This window comes from Empidonax traillii, unplaced genomic scaffold, assembly GCF_003031625.1.
Source record: "Empidonax traillii isolate 1590-97213 ecotype Southwest subspecies unplaced genomic scaffold, ASM303162v1 scaffold86:size2944007, whole genome shotgun sequence".
NCBI lineage: Eukaryota > Metazoa > Chordata > Aves > Passeriformes > Tyrannidae > Empidonax > Empidonax traillii.
In genome coordinates this window covers 1,933,091-1,947,682 of record NW_020955279.1, presented here as the reverse complement: position 1 = coordinate 1,947,682, position 14,592 = coordinate 1,933,091, and the positions used below count along the sequence as shown (strand labels likewise).

General features: G+C 43.5%; 1 protein-coding gene across 2 annotated transcripts in view; it reads right to left on the bottom strand.

The window, feature by feature from the left end:
* ZNF217 (zinc finger protein 217) overlaps window positions 1–14,081 on the bottom strand; it is a 27,888-nt gene extending 13,807 nt beyond the window's left edge. The window contains exons 1-2 of one of the 2 annotated variants that reach the window (XM_027881277.1): window positions 13,975–14,081; window positions 26–676 (exon numbers count right to left, since the gene is read on the bottom strand). In XM_027881277.1, the coding sequence (XP_027737078.1) occupies window positions 26–270 (245 nt within the window). In that variant the 5' untranslated portion in view covers window positions 271–676; window positions 13,975–14,081. Of the gene's footprint in view, window positions 1–25; window positions 677–13,354; window positions 13,489–13,974 lie in introns of those variants that run through there. The other variant, XM_027881279.1, reaches the window with a different exon arrangement.
* Between the last annotated feature and the right edge of the window lie 511 nt (window positions 14,082–14,592).

The window sequence follows — 14,592 nt, the reverse complement described above, 5'->3', positions numbered from 1 at the left end:
GACAGCCGGCTCACACAGCGTGGGCCTGTGCTGGGTCAGAACGTGCTTCCCAAGCTCCTCGGGGTGTTTGAAGGTCTCGTCACAGAACATGCAGTCCAGGGGCATGCAGCCCTCAGCCTGCATGAGGAACTTCTCCTGCAAGCTTTTGTAGGAGATGGTGTTTGTCCCTTTTATCGTCATCGAGGCGTCGCTGTTGTCCATCTGTGCCCCCACAGTACTGGCTATTCCATCTGGCCCTTCCATGTATGCCAGGAGGGGCTGGGTGGGCATGATTCCTCCCTTCTGTTCCCTCTTACATGTCTCACTGGAAGGCTGCAGTTCTTTGGGGGTGCTCACTGATCACAATAAGGACACTTATAGAGTTCTCCAACATGTGCTTACAAGTCTTCTGAGTTGGAAAACCTCTGCCAGGAAAAGGGTTGTTTGTTTTTTTTTTTTCCACGAGCAAAAAAATTATTCTCTTTTAGCTTTATGTGCTTTCACACATCATTGTGAGTGCATCCGTGGGTCCACTCAGTGACGGAATGAGGTTTTTTTTATTGAGTTGTTTCTTCAGATTTTTCAAGTCTACAGATACAGTCAGCTGCACTTAGTTTTGTTGTACAAACATTTCAAATAGTTGCATTGGACAAAAGACACTCAAGGCCAAGTTCAGTGCCACAAAGAACTCCAGCACCTGGAAAAGAGAAGAGTCAGTCAGACTTTTCCAAAGAGAAGGACTGTGTCCCAGATAATGAAAACAGGAGGGCTGAGAACTAGCAAGTGCTTTTGAACACAGAAGGCATATTTTAAAGAGTCAAAGAGAGACAGCTGAAAAAGGCACTATGGTCACTTTTCTACCTTCCACACTTGAAATAGTTTGGTCTGGACCATCCTCTGTTCCAAGAGCAGGGTTTCTGTGTCTGCTACAGAACAGCAACACTTTGTCTCTTCTAAACCTGCTCCTATGCTGTTATATAAAGCTGCTGAAACCATATTTCAATACACTCCTCAATTCTCAACAAGCAAACATTGCAAGCCCAAGTAACCTTTCCTTGAACCAGTGAAACCACAGTAAAACTTCACTTGTTTGTCCTCTAAAGGCTGTTGAGCAAAGGACTTTTTTTTTTTTTTTTTTTTTTTTTTGAAGACCAGACAGCTTAGAATCAGCTTTTACAGTTCTGGAACACAGGAAGTGTCAGCACAAATCTTTGTATTAAGGACTATTCACTAGTACCACACTCAGAGCTTTTCCTATCACCAACAAATTTACAATGTCTGTGACAGTTTTGGGGCTGATACAATTAGAACATCTCGAAGTTTGATATAAACTGATACTATTTCTTGAACAGTATATTAATATTTAAATCATACAAGAAGCCAACTACTATGTTTTTAAAAGAAAGCTCTTCCACTTTCAAACTGCACACAACAAAAAAGGTGCTTAATTGATTTTACTCACAAGGGAAAGATTCCACAAGACTAAAAGGGGTTATAATGTAGTTAATCACAACTCCAATTTAAAACTCCAAGCCTACTAAAGTTATAATGTCTGCTACCAGCAACTCACCACTCTAGGCTGACAAATTATAGTTGGGAGGAGTTCAGGGCTCCACTTGATCAAATTTCTGGATGAAGGAAAAGTCTAGCAAACTAATACAAGACTAATACAAACTGAAGAAGAATCACTCAGTGAAAACACAGATTTCTAAATAAATATCTAATGACAAGAATTAATTCAAAATCTGATTCAAACTTTCAAAAGTGCCTCCTAAGAGCCAGTGATCACATGACTTGAATTAATATTCCCCAAAAAAGGGGGAAGTTATTATTGCCAGTTGTTTCTCTTCCATTTTTCTGTATCTCCAGGGCTTACAAGTGTCTCCCCTGCCCAGTCCTCTAACTCAGGTTTAAACAATGAGCACATTTAACACCAGGGCAAAAGACTCATTGTCAAAGACTACACCCAACTGGAGGGATCTTGGGGGTGAGGTGGAGAGTGTAAGAGGGAACAAGCCACTGACAGGCTGGTGCCAACAGAACCTGGATTTTCTTTTCTAACTACACCCTTTCTCCCCACTTTCAGGTTTATCACTGCCATGATTAACACTTCCTGCCTGCATCATGACTCAAAAATCTCCAGTAACAGGCAGGTTCAGGCTGTGGGGTGACACTTCTACTGCAGCCTTTGCCCCTTCCTTCCTCACTTCCGACTTTCATTCTCTCCCTATAGGCAGCTGGAGAAACTATAATCAAAGTTTGAAGCTGAAGTATTCAAAAAGTTTCCCCTTTTGTAAAACAGAAGGGGAAAAAAAACATATCAAAGGGTGCTGGTTAGCATGTTTTACTTCAAGTTTCAACTTGCCTTTTTGTTCTATTTCTACTGTAGTTTTAAGAGGTATTCTTTTACCCAACAGGATAACATGCTGCAGCAAAGCTCGGTGACTATCTGCCTGAAAATAATTTAGTTTCAAACAAACAAACAAACAAAATTTAAAAAATCCAGGCAAGATAAAAAAAAAAGTGGAACCAGCTTAGAGTTGACTGCATTTTCTTTCGGAGCCACAGGGAAGCGCTCTGCAGGAATAGGTGTAAGAATCATCCTACAAAAATGCCTACAAGAGGCATTTCTGGGGCATGAAGGCAGATCCAAAGGCCAGTGCCTGAAGTCCCAAATAGAATTGCTGGGATTTGTCATCCACTACTTCCTTACAACTGTCTACAAACACAGAAAAAGCCAATTAGGGCTGATTACACTCCCACTTTGCAGCACCACAATATCCACACAACAGAGAAACAAGAATTACGTCACTGCAGAGAGAAAAGAGATGAAAAGCAGCAAAATCCACACTCAGCCCCTGGTTCTCCACAGCATTCTGGGATGAGGTGAGGGAGGACAGAGCTCCCTCTAACAGGGACCACCACACCCAGCTCTACTCAAACCCAGCCTGGGATGATACAAACACTGAGAGCCACGTTCTTCAAGATTTATTAGAACTTGAGGGACAGGCACAGATCACATCTAGGAAAGGCCCCAGGTTGGTCACTGGTGTGTGAAAAATCCACCTCAATCAATAATGTTTTCTCTGGTAAGTCCTTTAAAAATGGGACTGCTTCAATCTCAGCTGTAAAAAATTAAACCTGTCCTCATAAATACACAGTGCACAGCTAACATGGGCCATGAGAGGAGTTCCACAGGAGTTTGAGTCCAGTTTTATTGGGTATCAATAGCTTTGAACAAGCCCTTTGGACACTTCTTCGATGGTCACAGCACTTTGCACCCCTCCACCAAGCTGTGTTGGCTGCTCAGTGCTTTCCAAGCTTTTAATGGAGGCTCTGAACACTTCTGAAGAATCAGCTACAGCTCATCCTCTAGGCAGCCCTGCAAAGCAGAGCAAGATATTCCTGTTTTTGGAATCTCAAATGCCTCTTTGCAGTTCAGGCAACCATTGCTCTTGGATACACAGGAGACAGTACCTATAGAGGGGGAAAAAGACTGCAGGTAGCATTTCAAAAGGAAACTGCAGATGCAAGTAGACAGAATTATATTTAAACTGAGAGGAAAAGAGAACAAAACTACTGGAGTCAGGAGGTGAGTTAGAAAGCTCAAGTCTTATTCTTGTATCTGGTGATTACACACCTCACTCTGATTAGATACATGGCTTTTACAAGCAGGCAGGATTTTAGGCTCTTGTTGTTTAGACAAGCCAACACACGCTGGAACTGCAACCCAAATATCTGCACCAGGATTTTATCCATTAGTAACAAACTTTTCTTCCTGCTGAAGATAATGTGCCTTGGATTTGAGGACCAAAAATGCTGATTAATCACATTCCTGTTATTCAAAACCCTGCAGGCAGCAGGAAAACTGTCCAGAGCTGCCTCAGTTGTTGCTTCCTTGGGCAAGTGGACAACCTGTGGGTTTGACCAACACTGTGACTGTGGCTGGAGGTCTGTGCACGAGCTCAACAAAAAACACACAGTACCTGGGTTTCTGCTGCTATCTTTCACTTTCAGAAGACCAAAGAACAGGCACACACCAGAAGCAGAGAGATGAGGAAAGGAGCAGAACAAAACAGGAAATCCTTCCTTCCAACAGCTGAAAAGCCGTAACTTTGCTCCAGATGAACTCAAGGTTGAAAATAAGGAATGACTTTTCCCACCTCACAAGGAAACTCAAATTCTGCCTTCCCTGCCCTAGAAATGTCACCATGCACCTCACAGCCCACCTCACAGCCCAATCCAAGGCCCACAGGTGCCAGGGGGCTGCTCCAACACTTTGAGCAGGGCAAGAAGAACCTGCCAGGACTTTTCCTGGCACGGTCTGTCCAGAAGTGACAAATTCCTCTCAGTTCCAGGATGCCACTTACTGTATGTACATCATTCCAACAGTGCAGAGCCTGAGCATTCAGCAAACTTCAGCTCAACCTGAGTCATATTTGGCTATAGGGCCTTTAGCCAAGTATTTCAACAGGTTCATGGCGATACCCATTACGTTTATAAACACCACAAAACGTATATAAATAAAGATTCCACTGGACAGATGAGAACATCTTGTTTTCACTGCACTTGCCACACAACCCAAGAACCACACCAAAACTCTGCTGCATATAAATGATTATTAAAACAGAGAAAATTTAATTAAGTGCCTGTAAAGGAATTTAATTTATTTTTATTAAATTACACAACCAAAGACAACATATTTACAATCTCAAAGATTTCTTTGGGAAATGACCTATCAGGAGTAATTTTATTGCATTTCTACTTCCTGCATTTCAAAATCTCCATGAATATGTAATAAAAACTCTTGACACACCTTTCAGAGAATAGCAGAGTCTAACTTTTGAATTTCCCATTTCAAACATTACAGAGCGCTGGGAACAAAAGCTGCATTCCAAGTCTTGGGAAAAATATCTATTCCTTGCTACTTCTGTGCTGGCAAAACTATTGCCAAAGTGTAAAAAGCAGAGGGGAACAATTACAGAAGTTAAAGTAGTTGCTGCAAGACTTTCTGAGAAACAGAAGTAAGAAAACTACTCGAATTACTGGCCTGCACTGGCAGACACAGCTTCAGACACAACCACCTCACAAACCCTGAGATTCTCAAACTCAAGGCCAGCAGCAAAGATACCACTGCTTAACAGATGATCAACTGCTGCAGATCAACCACCCTAATTTTCACTGTCTATTTGGCTTCAGAAACTTTCCTGTAACTCTCAACTCTACTTAAAAAAAAACTTCAGCTTTCCTCACGTTTCAAGAAGTTTCAGGATATTAAGAGTCATCTTACACAAAATGTTCTTTTCTCTTGGTGTGTTCATGGCCCAGAACAGGTTGCTGGTAAATGGATTTTACACTGCTTATTGCTTAATGGAAATTACAAGTTAAACACCTTTTTTTTTCGTTTCAATCTACAAGTTTTGCCTTTTCAGAATAGCTGTTCCAGTTTTACCTCAGGAACACAACAAGATTGTTTTATTTAACATGACCTTTCCATCACTGAGACCACAACTAAAATCTACCTCCTGAATATTATCTCTATTGTCTGGGCACAGCTGTATTGAGGTGTAACACTGATCACAGGCAGAGGAGCTCCTGCATAACTAAATACATAAATAAATCCTCCAATAAAACCTGAGCTGAGGCTGAACTTATTTAGGGCATTTCTTTTTAATATACATTTATATCACTGCATTAAGCTAAGCTGCACCACACCTGGCACACACAGAGATGTTCAGCAGAAAAAACCATCCCTGAACAGTTGATAAGAACATCCAAGGGCTCCAAACTTTTGGGAGGGCACCTCCAGCGCCCCGGGCTGTGTTTGCAGAACCCACCAGTGACACCAGCCCTGTCCACAAGCTCCCACACTTACAAAGTGAAGCCAAGCGTTACTGTGAGTTTCTCATTTACCAATTGCTCCAAAACATGAGTCAGATTTCCAGAATCCACAGTGAGGAACTCCAGGTTTGTCTCTCCAGGCACCAGGGGTTTATGGCAACCACTGAACTTCCTCTCTGGGTTTAAGAAGAACCGTGTGGCTATCACACCTCGGGCCATCAAGTGTTTTCCCTTTTGAGACAGAAATGCCTTTTCTCCCCCAGTTTGAGGGAAGGCCAGGCCCTAAATTCAGGGAAGATGATGCAGTGACCTGCTACATAGAACGTGGCCTTATTTCTGACGAAGTACACAAGTGAAATGACAACACTGGCAAGTTGTAAAAGTCAGCCCAGATAAAGCCCGATTTTGCAGAGCAGCACAGAAGCCAATAACTCCTCATTACTGGGTGTTCCACTGCTTTCTAGGGAGGGGAAGAGCTACTCCCTCCCACCTTTTAACAGGGGATCATTTCACACAACTTCCCAGGGTGTTCTTTGCTAATGGAGGAGCACGTGAGTACAACCCCTTAAGCTGCTTCTCATCCTCACCGAGGCTTTTACACCAACTGCTCAAGCACAGAACTGTTTTGAAATAACTTTAACAGTTCAGTCTGATAAAGAACCAAGACTTGTAAAGGAAATGGAGATTTAGGGGGAGGAAGGGGAGGAAGAGAGTTGTTTGTTTCAGTTGCAGGAAAGATCATAATGAAGATGTTCAGGTTGAAAAGAGAACATAAAAGATGACCCTAAATTGGAATTTCCACTCCCTAAATCTGCAAATTCAAGTCCCCCTCGTTAGTCTTCATCCTTCAGGCTTGAAGATGTCAAAGTTATCCTAAACTTCAACTCTTAAAGGGTTTTTCATGGCTTATCCTTTTTATTCTAAGAGAGCAGCTCAGTTACAGTCCCTTCTAACAACACTACAGAGATTCCCAACACAATGACACCAAGACAATTCACAAACACAGACACATATACAGAATTCAAGAATGTTATTATCCAGGCATTTACACACACACACACTTCAGAAAGATTCTGGGTGGAAAGCTCTTTTACAGTCAGATAAAAGAGACACACATGAGAGTCCAACAAACACGATTTTAATCACCAGTGGAAAATAACTAGTAGTTAATAATGAACAATATTAGGAAAACTCCCTCCCCCCATCTCAGACATCTATACTAATAAAAACAAAGGATATCCTTTCTCTGAGAAACCTTTTCCTGTGGAGTCCCTTTTTCTTTAAGGCTATATGTCTACCAGTGTTTTGGCAGAGGATGGATGAGCTCAATGTGTCTCCTCAGTGAACTGAAAGCCTCTTCTATCAAAAGATGTAATTAGTCCTTTTAAAGCAGGGAACATATAAGCTTGCATCATTTTGCACATGTTTTTCCTCCACTGAGCAAGAGCAAATATAAAAGAGACTAATTCTTGGCATTAAAGGAGGAAGTGCTACAAATAAGTATTGACTTTTAAAGTTCAGAAGGACTGCTCTAACTGCCAGATTTTTTTTCCTTTTTTTTTTTTTTTTTTTTCCCCTGGGATTAGGAGAGAATTTCTCAGGAGCCACAGAACCAAAGATGAAGTGGCCAATACCTGTTGTAGAAAGGCTGGAAGACACAGGAGTGATCCTGTTTGAAATAAGTCTGGGCCACATTTCACCACTGCTACAGGATGATGCAACTTCATTAAATCAAGAAGTTACATGCACTTAAACTGGCAATGACCCCTTACCTTACAAAACAGTTTATTGTTCTCTCCACAGCAGGTAAAGGCTCTCTGTGGAATGAGTGATACATTTTTATTGTTGAGTCAGTCTCACCTTACACAGACAGCCTCATCTGTTTAGTCTTGGTTTTCATTTAAAAGGAGATATTTACAGAGACCTTGAAAGGAAATTTGACTTTTCTTCTTGGTAGAAGGATGTAAGGTCTCTCCAGTAGCCACAACTCCAAAGAAGTGGTAAATTCAGTTTACCAAATTAGACTTAATTCCTCATTACTCAAGAGCCAGGAGTTCCTCCAGAGCAATTATGGACAAGTTGCATCCCTTTGGGCAGCATAGGTGAACTAACAGGAAAAGAGATTGTTTTACTATTCCTGTGTTTGAGACAAGTGGTCACTTCCAAAGAGTTCCCTCTGTTAAGATCATTAATCTGCCCCAGTGCTCTCACCTGGTTTCATCTCTAAATCCAACTCTTACCCAACACACTCAAATCACTGCACAGTGGAAGAAGCAGCAGCAATGTCTGATCTCTCTTCTCTGCAGAGCACTTGGAAGTGGCCACTTTCAAAAATATCTACAATTAGGTACTTGCAAAAGTCACTCTTGGAAGATGAAAAAAAGGTACATGATCCAGGGAAAAGACATTTACTTGTACTGCTGTCATCCTGGATTAGCATCTGAAGATACTACAATATAAAAGTATTAGGAACAGACACTTCCAAACAGCTGCCTCCTTTCTCCCATGCAGGTGGGAGATCTCCCAGAGACCCACAAACCAACCCACTGAATTACCCAGCCCTACATCTCTCACCCTAGAGGGCTGCAGGGGTGGATGTGATCAAGTATCCAACATCCTGGGCTTCAGTGCCAAGGAAAGGAGAGGCAGCACCCACAACATACTGACCTCAACAGGCAAACTCACACACCAATTTTTTAGGCATAAGAAAAGGTTAGAAAGGAACAGGAAAGATAAACTGTGATTTGGGTTTCTCTGGACCACTTTACACCCATTTTCCTTACAACGTCCTCAACATCAGCCCGTGGTGTACATTGAATTTTCTTCCTCCCGAGTAGCAAAAGAGAGAGAGGCTGACAGAACCCCCAAGGTTTCACCAACCAGTTCTCAACTATCACAATCAAGTATAAAAACAATACAAGAGCCTTCCTGTAGCTCATGTCAGAGGCAAACTGTACTGCCTTTACTGCACGGAGAAATGCCCCCGTACCTATTGCACATAAACAAACTCAGACTTTGATACTTTTAGTTACATAAAATCTTCAGCACATAGAAAATCACCGTCCAGTCAATTATTCACTTCTACTTGGATGGTGTTCTGCTCAAATCTTGAAGTCACACTGATCTACATAGATTTCCCAGCATATTCTGACCACATTTCCTCTTGTACTTTCTTTTGAAATCCTCAAGGCAGCCTGATAACCAATTCCATCCCCTGCAGTAAACTGAAGGCATTGTGTTTCCAAACAAGCATGGCACCTATATTTATAATTTCAAACTCATTTTTTCCCAGCACATACGTTCTTTTACTTTGAAATTGGAAGTCTGCTCTTATCACACCACTTAACTTGCTGCCCTCCTTATTAAAAAAAAAAAAAAAAGAAAAGAAAAAAAGAAAAAAAAGAGGAAGAATCAAGAGCTAGATTTATGATAAGCTATAAACTATGCTCTGACCAAAGTCATGTGGTTATAACAGTAGAAGTTTGAATGTATTTTCCCCACTGACATACGCCCACGTTTGGCATAAACAAGTTTCATCAGCAACAAAAGACGATTATTTGGCAATTTCACTGAAAAAAAACCACTAAACAAACAAAAAGTTGATTTCTAAAAGCAAATTATTTTGAGAGAGCAGCTTTCTGTCTGGAGGTGTATAGAAACCTAGGGAAGGTTAGGCTGAGAAAGCATGCTTGGGGTTTTTTTATTCCTGTAATGCAACATAGTATTGAGACTCTTACGTAGCTTGGTCATATCCTTTTCCTTACTTTTGTGTTCAGCTGCAAATCTCTCGTGGTATGAGTCACATCTCCCTCACAGCACACATACAGTAGTCAGCAGAATCCCCTGAGCACACTCAGGCACCAGGAAGAAAAACTTTTTTGTTCCTAAAGTCACCTTAAAAAGGGAGGGGGGAGGTGTCACGGGTCACCAGAAACGCCCCAAAGAGCAGTTTGAAATTAGTGCAGTTATGAGATGTGGAAAGAGGATCTGCCTGGAACGCTGGGGCTCCAGAGGCAGAGCCCCACAAACAAGGGGCTGAGCTGGCACATGGCAGCCCCGCCGCAACCCAAAGGCACCGTCCTGCTATATTTAAAGACAATACCTCAGCAGTTAAGTATTACAGCGTTTTAAGTGAGATAAATAAGCATAAGACACAGGCAAATATCCTCGGTTATTTAATCATCCTGAAAGCAGCGTGGAAGTGCGAGGGGGAGTTCAAAGGTCAAACTCTTCTTTCAGCTTCTTGCAAAGAAAAGAAAGCTCAGCCCATTTTACCTTGGGGAAAGGGGGGGCTGCTCCTTCCATATGCCAGCATTTCATAACACAGGAAGGAGGGAGCGCATTTACATACCCACTGTATGGAATCCTTTACCAGGACAATGGATTCCAAATCAAGGTCCAGGTTAGAAAGAGCTGGGACAACAAAAAGTCCCAAAGAACAAAGGGAAGTTAAAATGTACTTAACGTTTCCCCTAGAGCTTCTTAATTGCAAACTCTCGGATTTTTTGTAACTAGAAGTTTACTGTAATCACTGTTTTGAAAGTCTAAGTAAAACCCACAGTTCCCTTTTAAAATTATTTTCCCCTGATCGCAGTAATTACTTAGCACTTTGTATAAAATATGGCACCAATCTTTCAACATAGTTCTAAATGAAAATATAAGAGCAGATATTTCTGAAGATTACAAAAAAGTGTTCAAATAAGGAATATTTTGAGTGTGATCTAATGAAAGGAGAAACTAGAATCATGAATCAAGTAACCTTTTGTGTAAGACAGTCTGATAAAAAGGTGCTAAAGTTTATTATCTTCCTCTTTCTACCCCCTATCCCAAATCTTGCTCTCCCCACCCCTACACCAAAACAAAGCAACCCCCCAAAAAAAACATTATTCACTTAAAGAGGGAAAAAAAAAATCCTCTAATGCAAAGCCTGGAAGCCATTCTCTAAAGACTACTTAATATGAAACTTTGTTTACAAGATACAAATATAGCCTCCTTACCACACTCAAAACCAGAAAACATCCACTTATTTAAAGAAATGCTTTTTCTATTTAGATCAACAGGGACGTAGGTATTCATTTTAATTTTAAATTCGGCCCCAACAGTGCCATATGAATGTTTTAAACTCATCTATGATATGCACTGTTTGAGAATGTTTAAACAAAGGAAGTAGGAAAAGCCTTAAAATACACAGCAAAACTTAATGGCTTCAATTTTTAAATATATACTGATTGCAGCATGGCAAAATCATTCTCTTATGCTCACAGTCAGCCTTCAGAAAGAGTAAGTGCAGTCAGTGGAGTAATTTGTCCCACTGGAAATTCTGTATAAAACATCTACCTAAAATAAACAAGGTTCGCAGCAAGAATCGTCAGTTGCCATTAAGGACACACCTTAAAGTTCTTACCACACAGTAACTAAACAAGTACAAACTAGTGGTGACTGTTTGCTACTTTTGTCTTAAAAGTTAATGAGATCAATTCACTCCTCAGTATCAGATCCTCAGATCATTTTCTTCAAAATGCAAGAGACAAACAAGCCCCAAACGCGAACATCCAGGCCTTTGAGTGGCTGATGTGTTATCAGAGAGCCTGAGGTTCTTGTAAAGGCGACTGGAAATATTCACATTTAAACCTGACACCACGTAATGCTAAAAGGTAAAATGCTGAACTGCTCAGAATCTGGAGCTCTGGTACTGGAAGGCAGCTGTTGTTCCCCTGCCTTTTCTTTTGTTGTGCTTAATCTCATGTCAAGTCATTCAACCAACTCCAAAGCGATGAAGACATAATTGAACAACCTTAACTAAAAAACTGATCTACTGTTCCTAAATAGCCATATATGCCGTTTAGAGATTTAAAAGAAAGGAAGGGAAAAAAAAAAAAAAAAAAAAAAAAAAAAAAAAAAAAAAAAAAAANAACATATGAAAAAAGAATCCATAGAATTTAAATCAGCAACTCTGGTGCATGCAGAAGAGTTGCCTGGCTGGAGGCCAAGCCAATCAATACTCACTGTAATAGCCATGGTTCTAAAGTTATTTGTTTTTCATATTCATCACCCCAGCAAACTTAAAAGGCAAAACTTGAAAACTCAGGCACTGATTTCAAGAACGAGCTGCGAGATCTATAACCCAAGTACTTTGCACAGCATTACAATATTGCTCATTAAAAAAATATGTTGCAGAAAGATCAGTGATCACAAAGCCACATTCCTGCTACAGATCTTAAAATATTGACTCAGTTACAGAACTAGTAAAGGGGAAGGAAAAAAAAACCCTCCTCCACCCTCTCCCTCTTCCCTCCCCCTCTACCAAAGAATGCAGTTTATCCTACTTATTTGCAACTGTCCTTTTCTATTATCCAAGGAAACGCTGAAACCTCAGTGTGGACATCACAAATTAAAGTCTTAGTCGTATTCCCAAACCTACAGTTAATAAGAGCTCCTAAGAGCAATAAAACATGGCGTTAAAGCATTTGCAAGCCATTGTCATAGCCCTGTGCTCTGATACCTTTGCAGACACAGAACCAGCCCCCACCAAGCCTGTGAGCACTGGTCAGCAAGTCAATGCCTGCTATTCAACTTGTAGTTAGGCGTTTTATTTCTGTGTCTTCCAGATCATATCACTCCTGCATTTCACGGCCTAATAAAACGTGAAGAATGATATGCTCCCTCTCTCTCTCCCCCCTTTGCATCTGAAACTGCGTTATTTCCCTCTCTTCTTTTTCACACATTCTTACAAAAACTTCCCTTTTCACATACTTCTATAAGAAAATATTTCACTGCAGCTACACTTCAGTTCCTATTTCTATTTTCGATTTTCACTAGATTCTTCTGCTCCTGCCTCCCCCTCAAACCCACTGGTAGAAACTGATGTAGTTTTAAAGCTCTCAAGGTCATTTCAAAAATGAAAAAAAAAAATGTTGCCTTAAAAAAACCCCAAACCTTTAAACACCCAAACCCCCCAAACTAAACCCTTTTCACATTCAAACGCCTTTCATCAGCAGATCAATAACCCAACATAAAGATTTCTGTTCCCCACCACTTCAAAACTATTACACTTTAAATCAAATACTTACAGGGAGTCACAGCACATTTTATGGGATGGCTCATTAGAGAACATACAGACCTTACTTTGGCTGCAGGTTTTCTGTGTGGGGAACAAGCAAACAAACAAACAAAAAAAACCCTCACACCCCAAAACACAAAGTCCAGGGGGTATCATGGAACAGGAATGAAATCCAATCTTTGGATCTTCTAGAATTTTATTGTCCTCGCCTGGCAACCTCTTTTGTTGTTCAAGAAGTCAGTTGAGGCTTATTTATTTATTTTCTAAACTTCCTATTCCCCTTTAAAAAAAAAAAAAAAGGAGAAGAAGAAAGAGAGAAACACGATGCTAAAGAAAAGATCAGGAGAAGAAATGATCAGGAAGGGTTCGGTCTTTAGAAGACAAAGGTAAATGAAACAAAAAACTGGCAAAACGGATCAATAAACTTTTCATTAACAACCCCCTCCCTCCTCCTCCGCCCCATGAGCCACTTACTACAAATCCTTCTTCCAGGAACATCTTTGACTCACAAAGAAATAAAGTCTCTCCTCGCTCCGCACACCCCCAACCCCGGTGGAAAATCTCCCCCAGACCCGGCGGGGCTCGGGGGGAGCCCGGGCGACCCCCAGGTGCGGGGCGGGAGCTGCTCGGGGGTGCGGGGCGGGGGCCACCGGCGGCACCGGGCGAGGGACAGCGGGGCTAGGGCGGGAGGCAGCGGGGGCCGGGCCGGGGCCGCTCCGCCCGCCCGGCCGGCCGGGGAGGGGGCGGCGGGAGGGGCCGGTACCTGCGGCCGGGCGGGGCCAGCGCGGGGCACACCTGGAGCCGGAGCCTCCCCCGCCCCGAGCCCCCGCACCTGCCCTGCGCCTCCTGCAGCGCCCGCTCCGGCCCCCAGCGCCGCTGAGCGGGCTCAGGGGCGCCCCGAGCCCCCGGCTCCTCACGGGGCGTGCGCCCCAAACCCCCTCACGCAGCCGGCCGGCAGCGGCCCTCGCTGCCTCGCACCGCCGGCCCCTCACGGCAGGGGCCGCCCGCGGGACGGGGCTGCGGCTCGCTCAGGTGCCCCTGTGGGGGCTGGGGGTGATGAGGGGCCCCCGCAGGTGCCCCCGGCGCGGCCTCACCTGCGGCGGTGCCCGCCCGGCGGAGCGGGGGGGCCGAGCGGGGCCGGAGCGCGGGCAATGTTTGTAAACGGCCCCGCCGCGGCTGTTGCTCGGGGAGCGCGAGGACACGCCCCCCGCGCCGGGGACACGCCCCCCCGGAGAGGGACACGCCCACGCTGGGGGCTGGGACACGCCCCCACTCTTGGACACGCCCCCGAGCCCGGACACCGCCCCCTTACTGACCGCGCCCCCTTTGGCCACGCCCCTTGCTCGATGCGCTCTTTAATTGGCCTCAAGTCTGTTGGCCACGCCCCTCCTTTGGGCCACACCCTCTGGCCACGCCCCGGCCGCCTCAGCCCCTTTTAGGACAGAAGCGATGGCCATAAATGGGACACAGGTTCCACCTCAGGTGTGAACATCAGGGTCTAACACCAGGAGGAACTTCCACCCACAGAGGGGGCAGAGCACTGGAACAGCCGCACGGGGTGGGCGTGGAGTGGAGTCTCTCTTTCTGGAGACATCCCAAACCCACCTGGATGTGTCCCTATGTCACCTGCCCCAGCTGACGCTGCCTGGGTAGGGGATTGGACTGGGTGATCTCCAGAGGGCCCTTCCAACCCTGATATTATGGGATTTCTT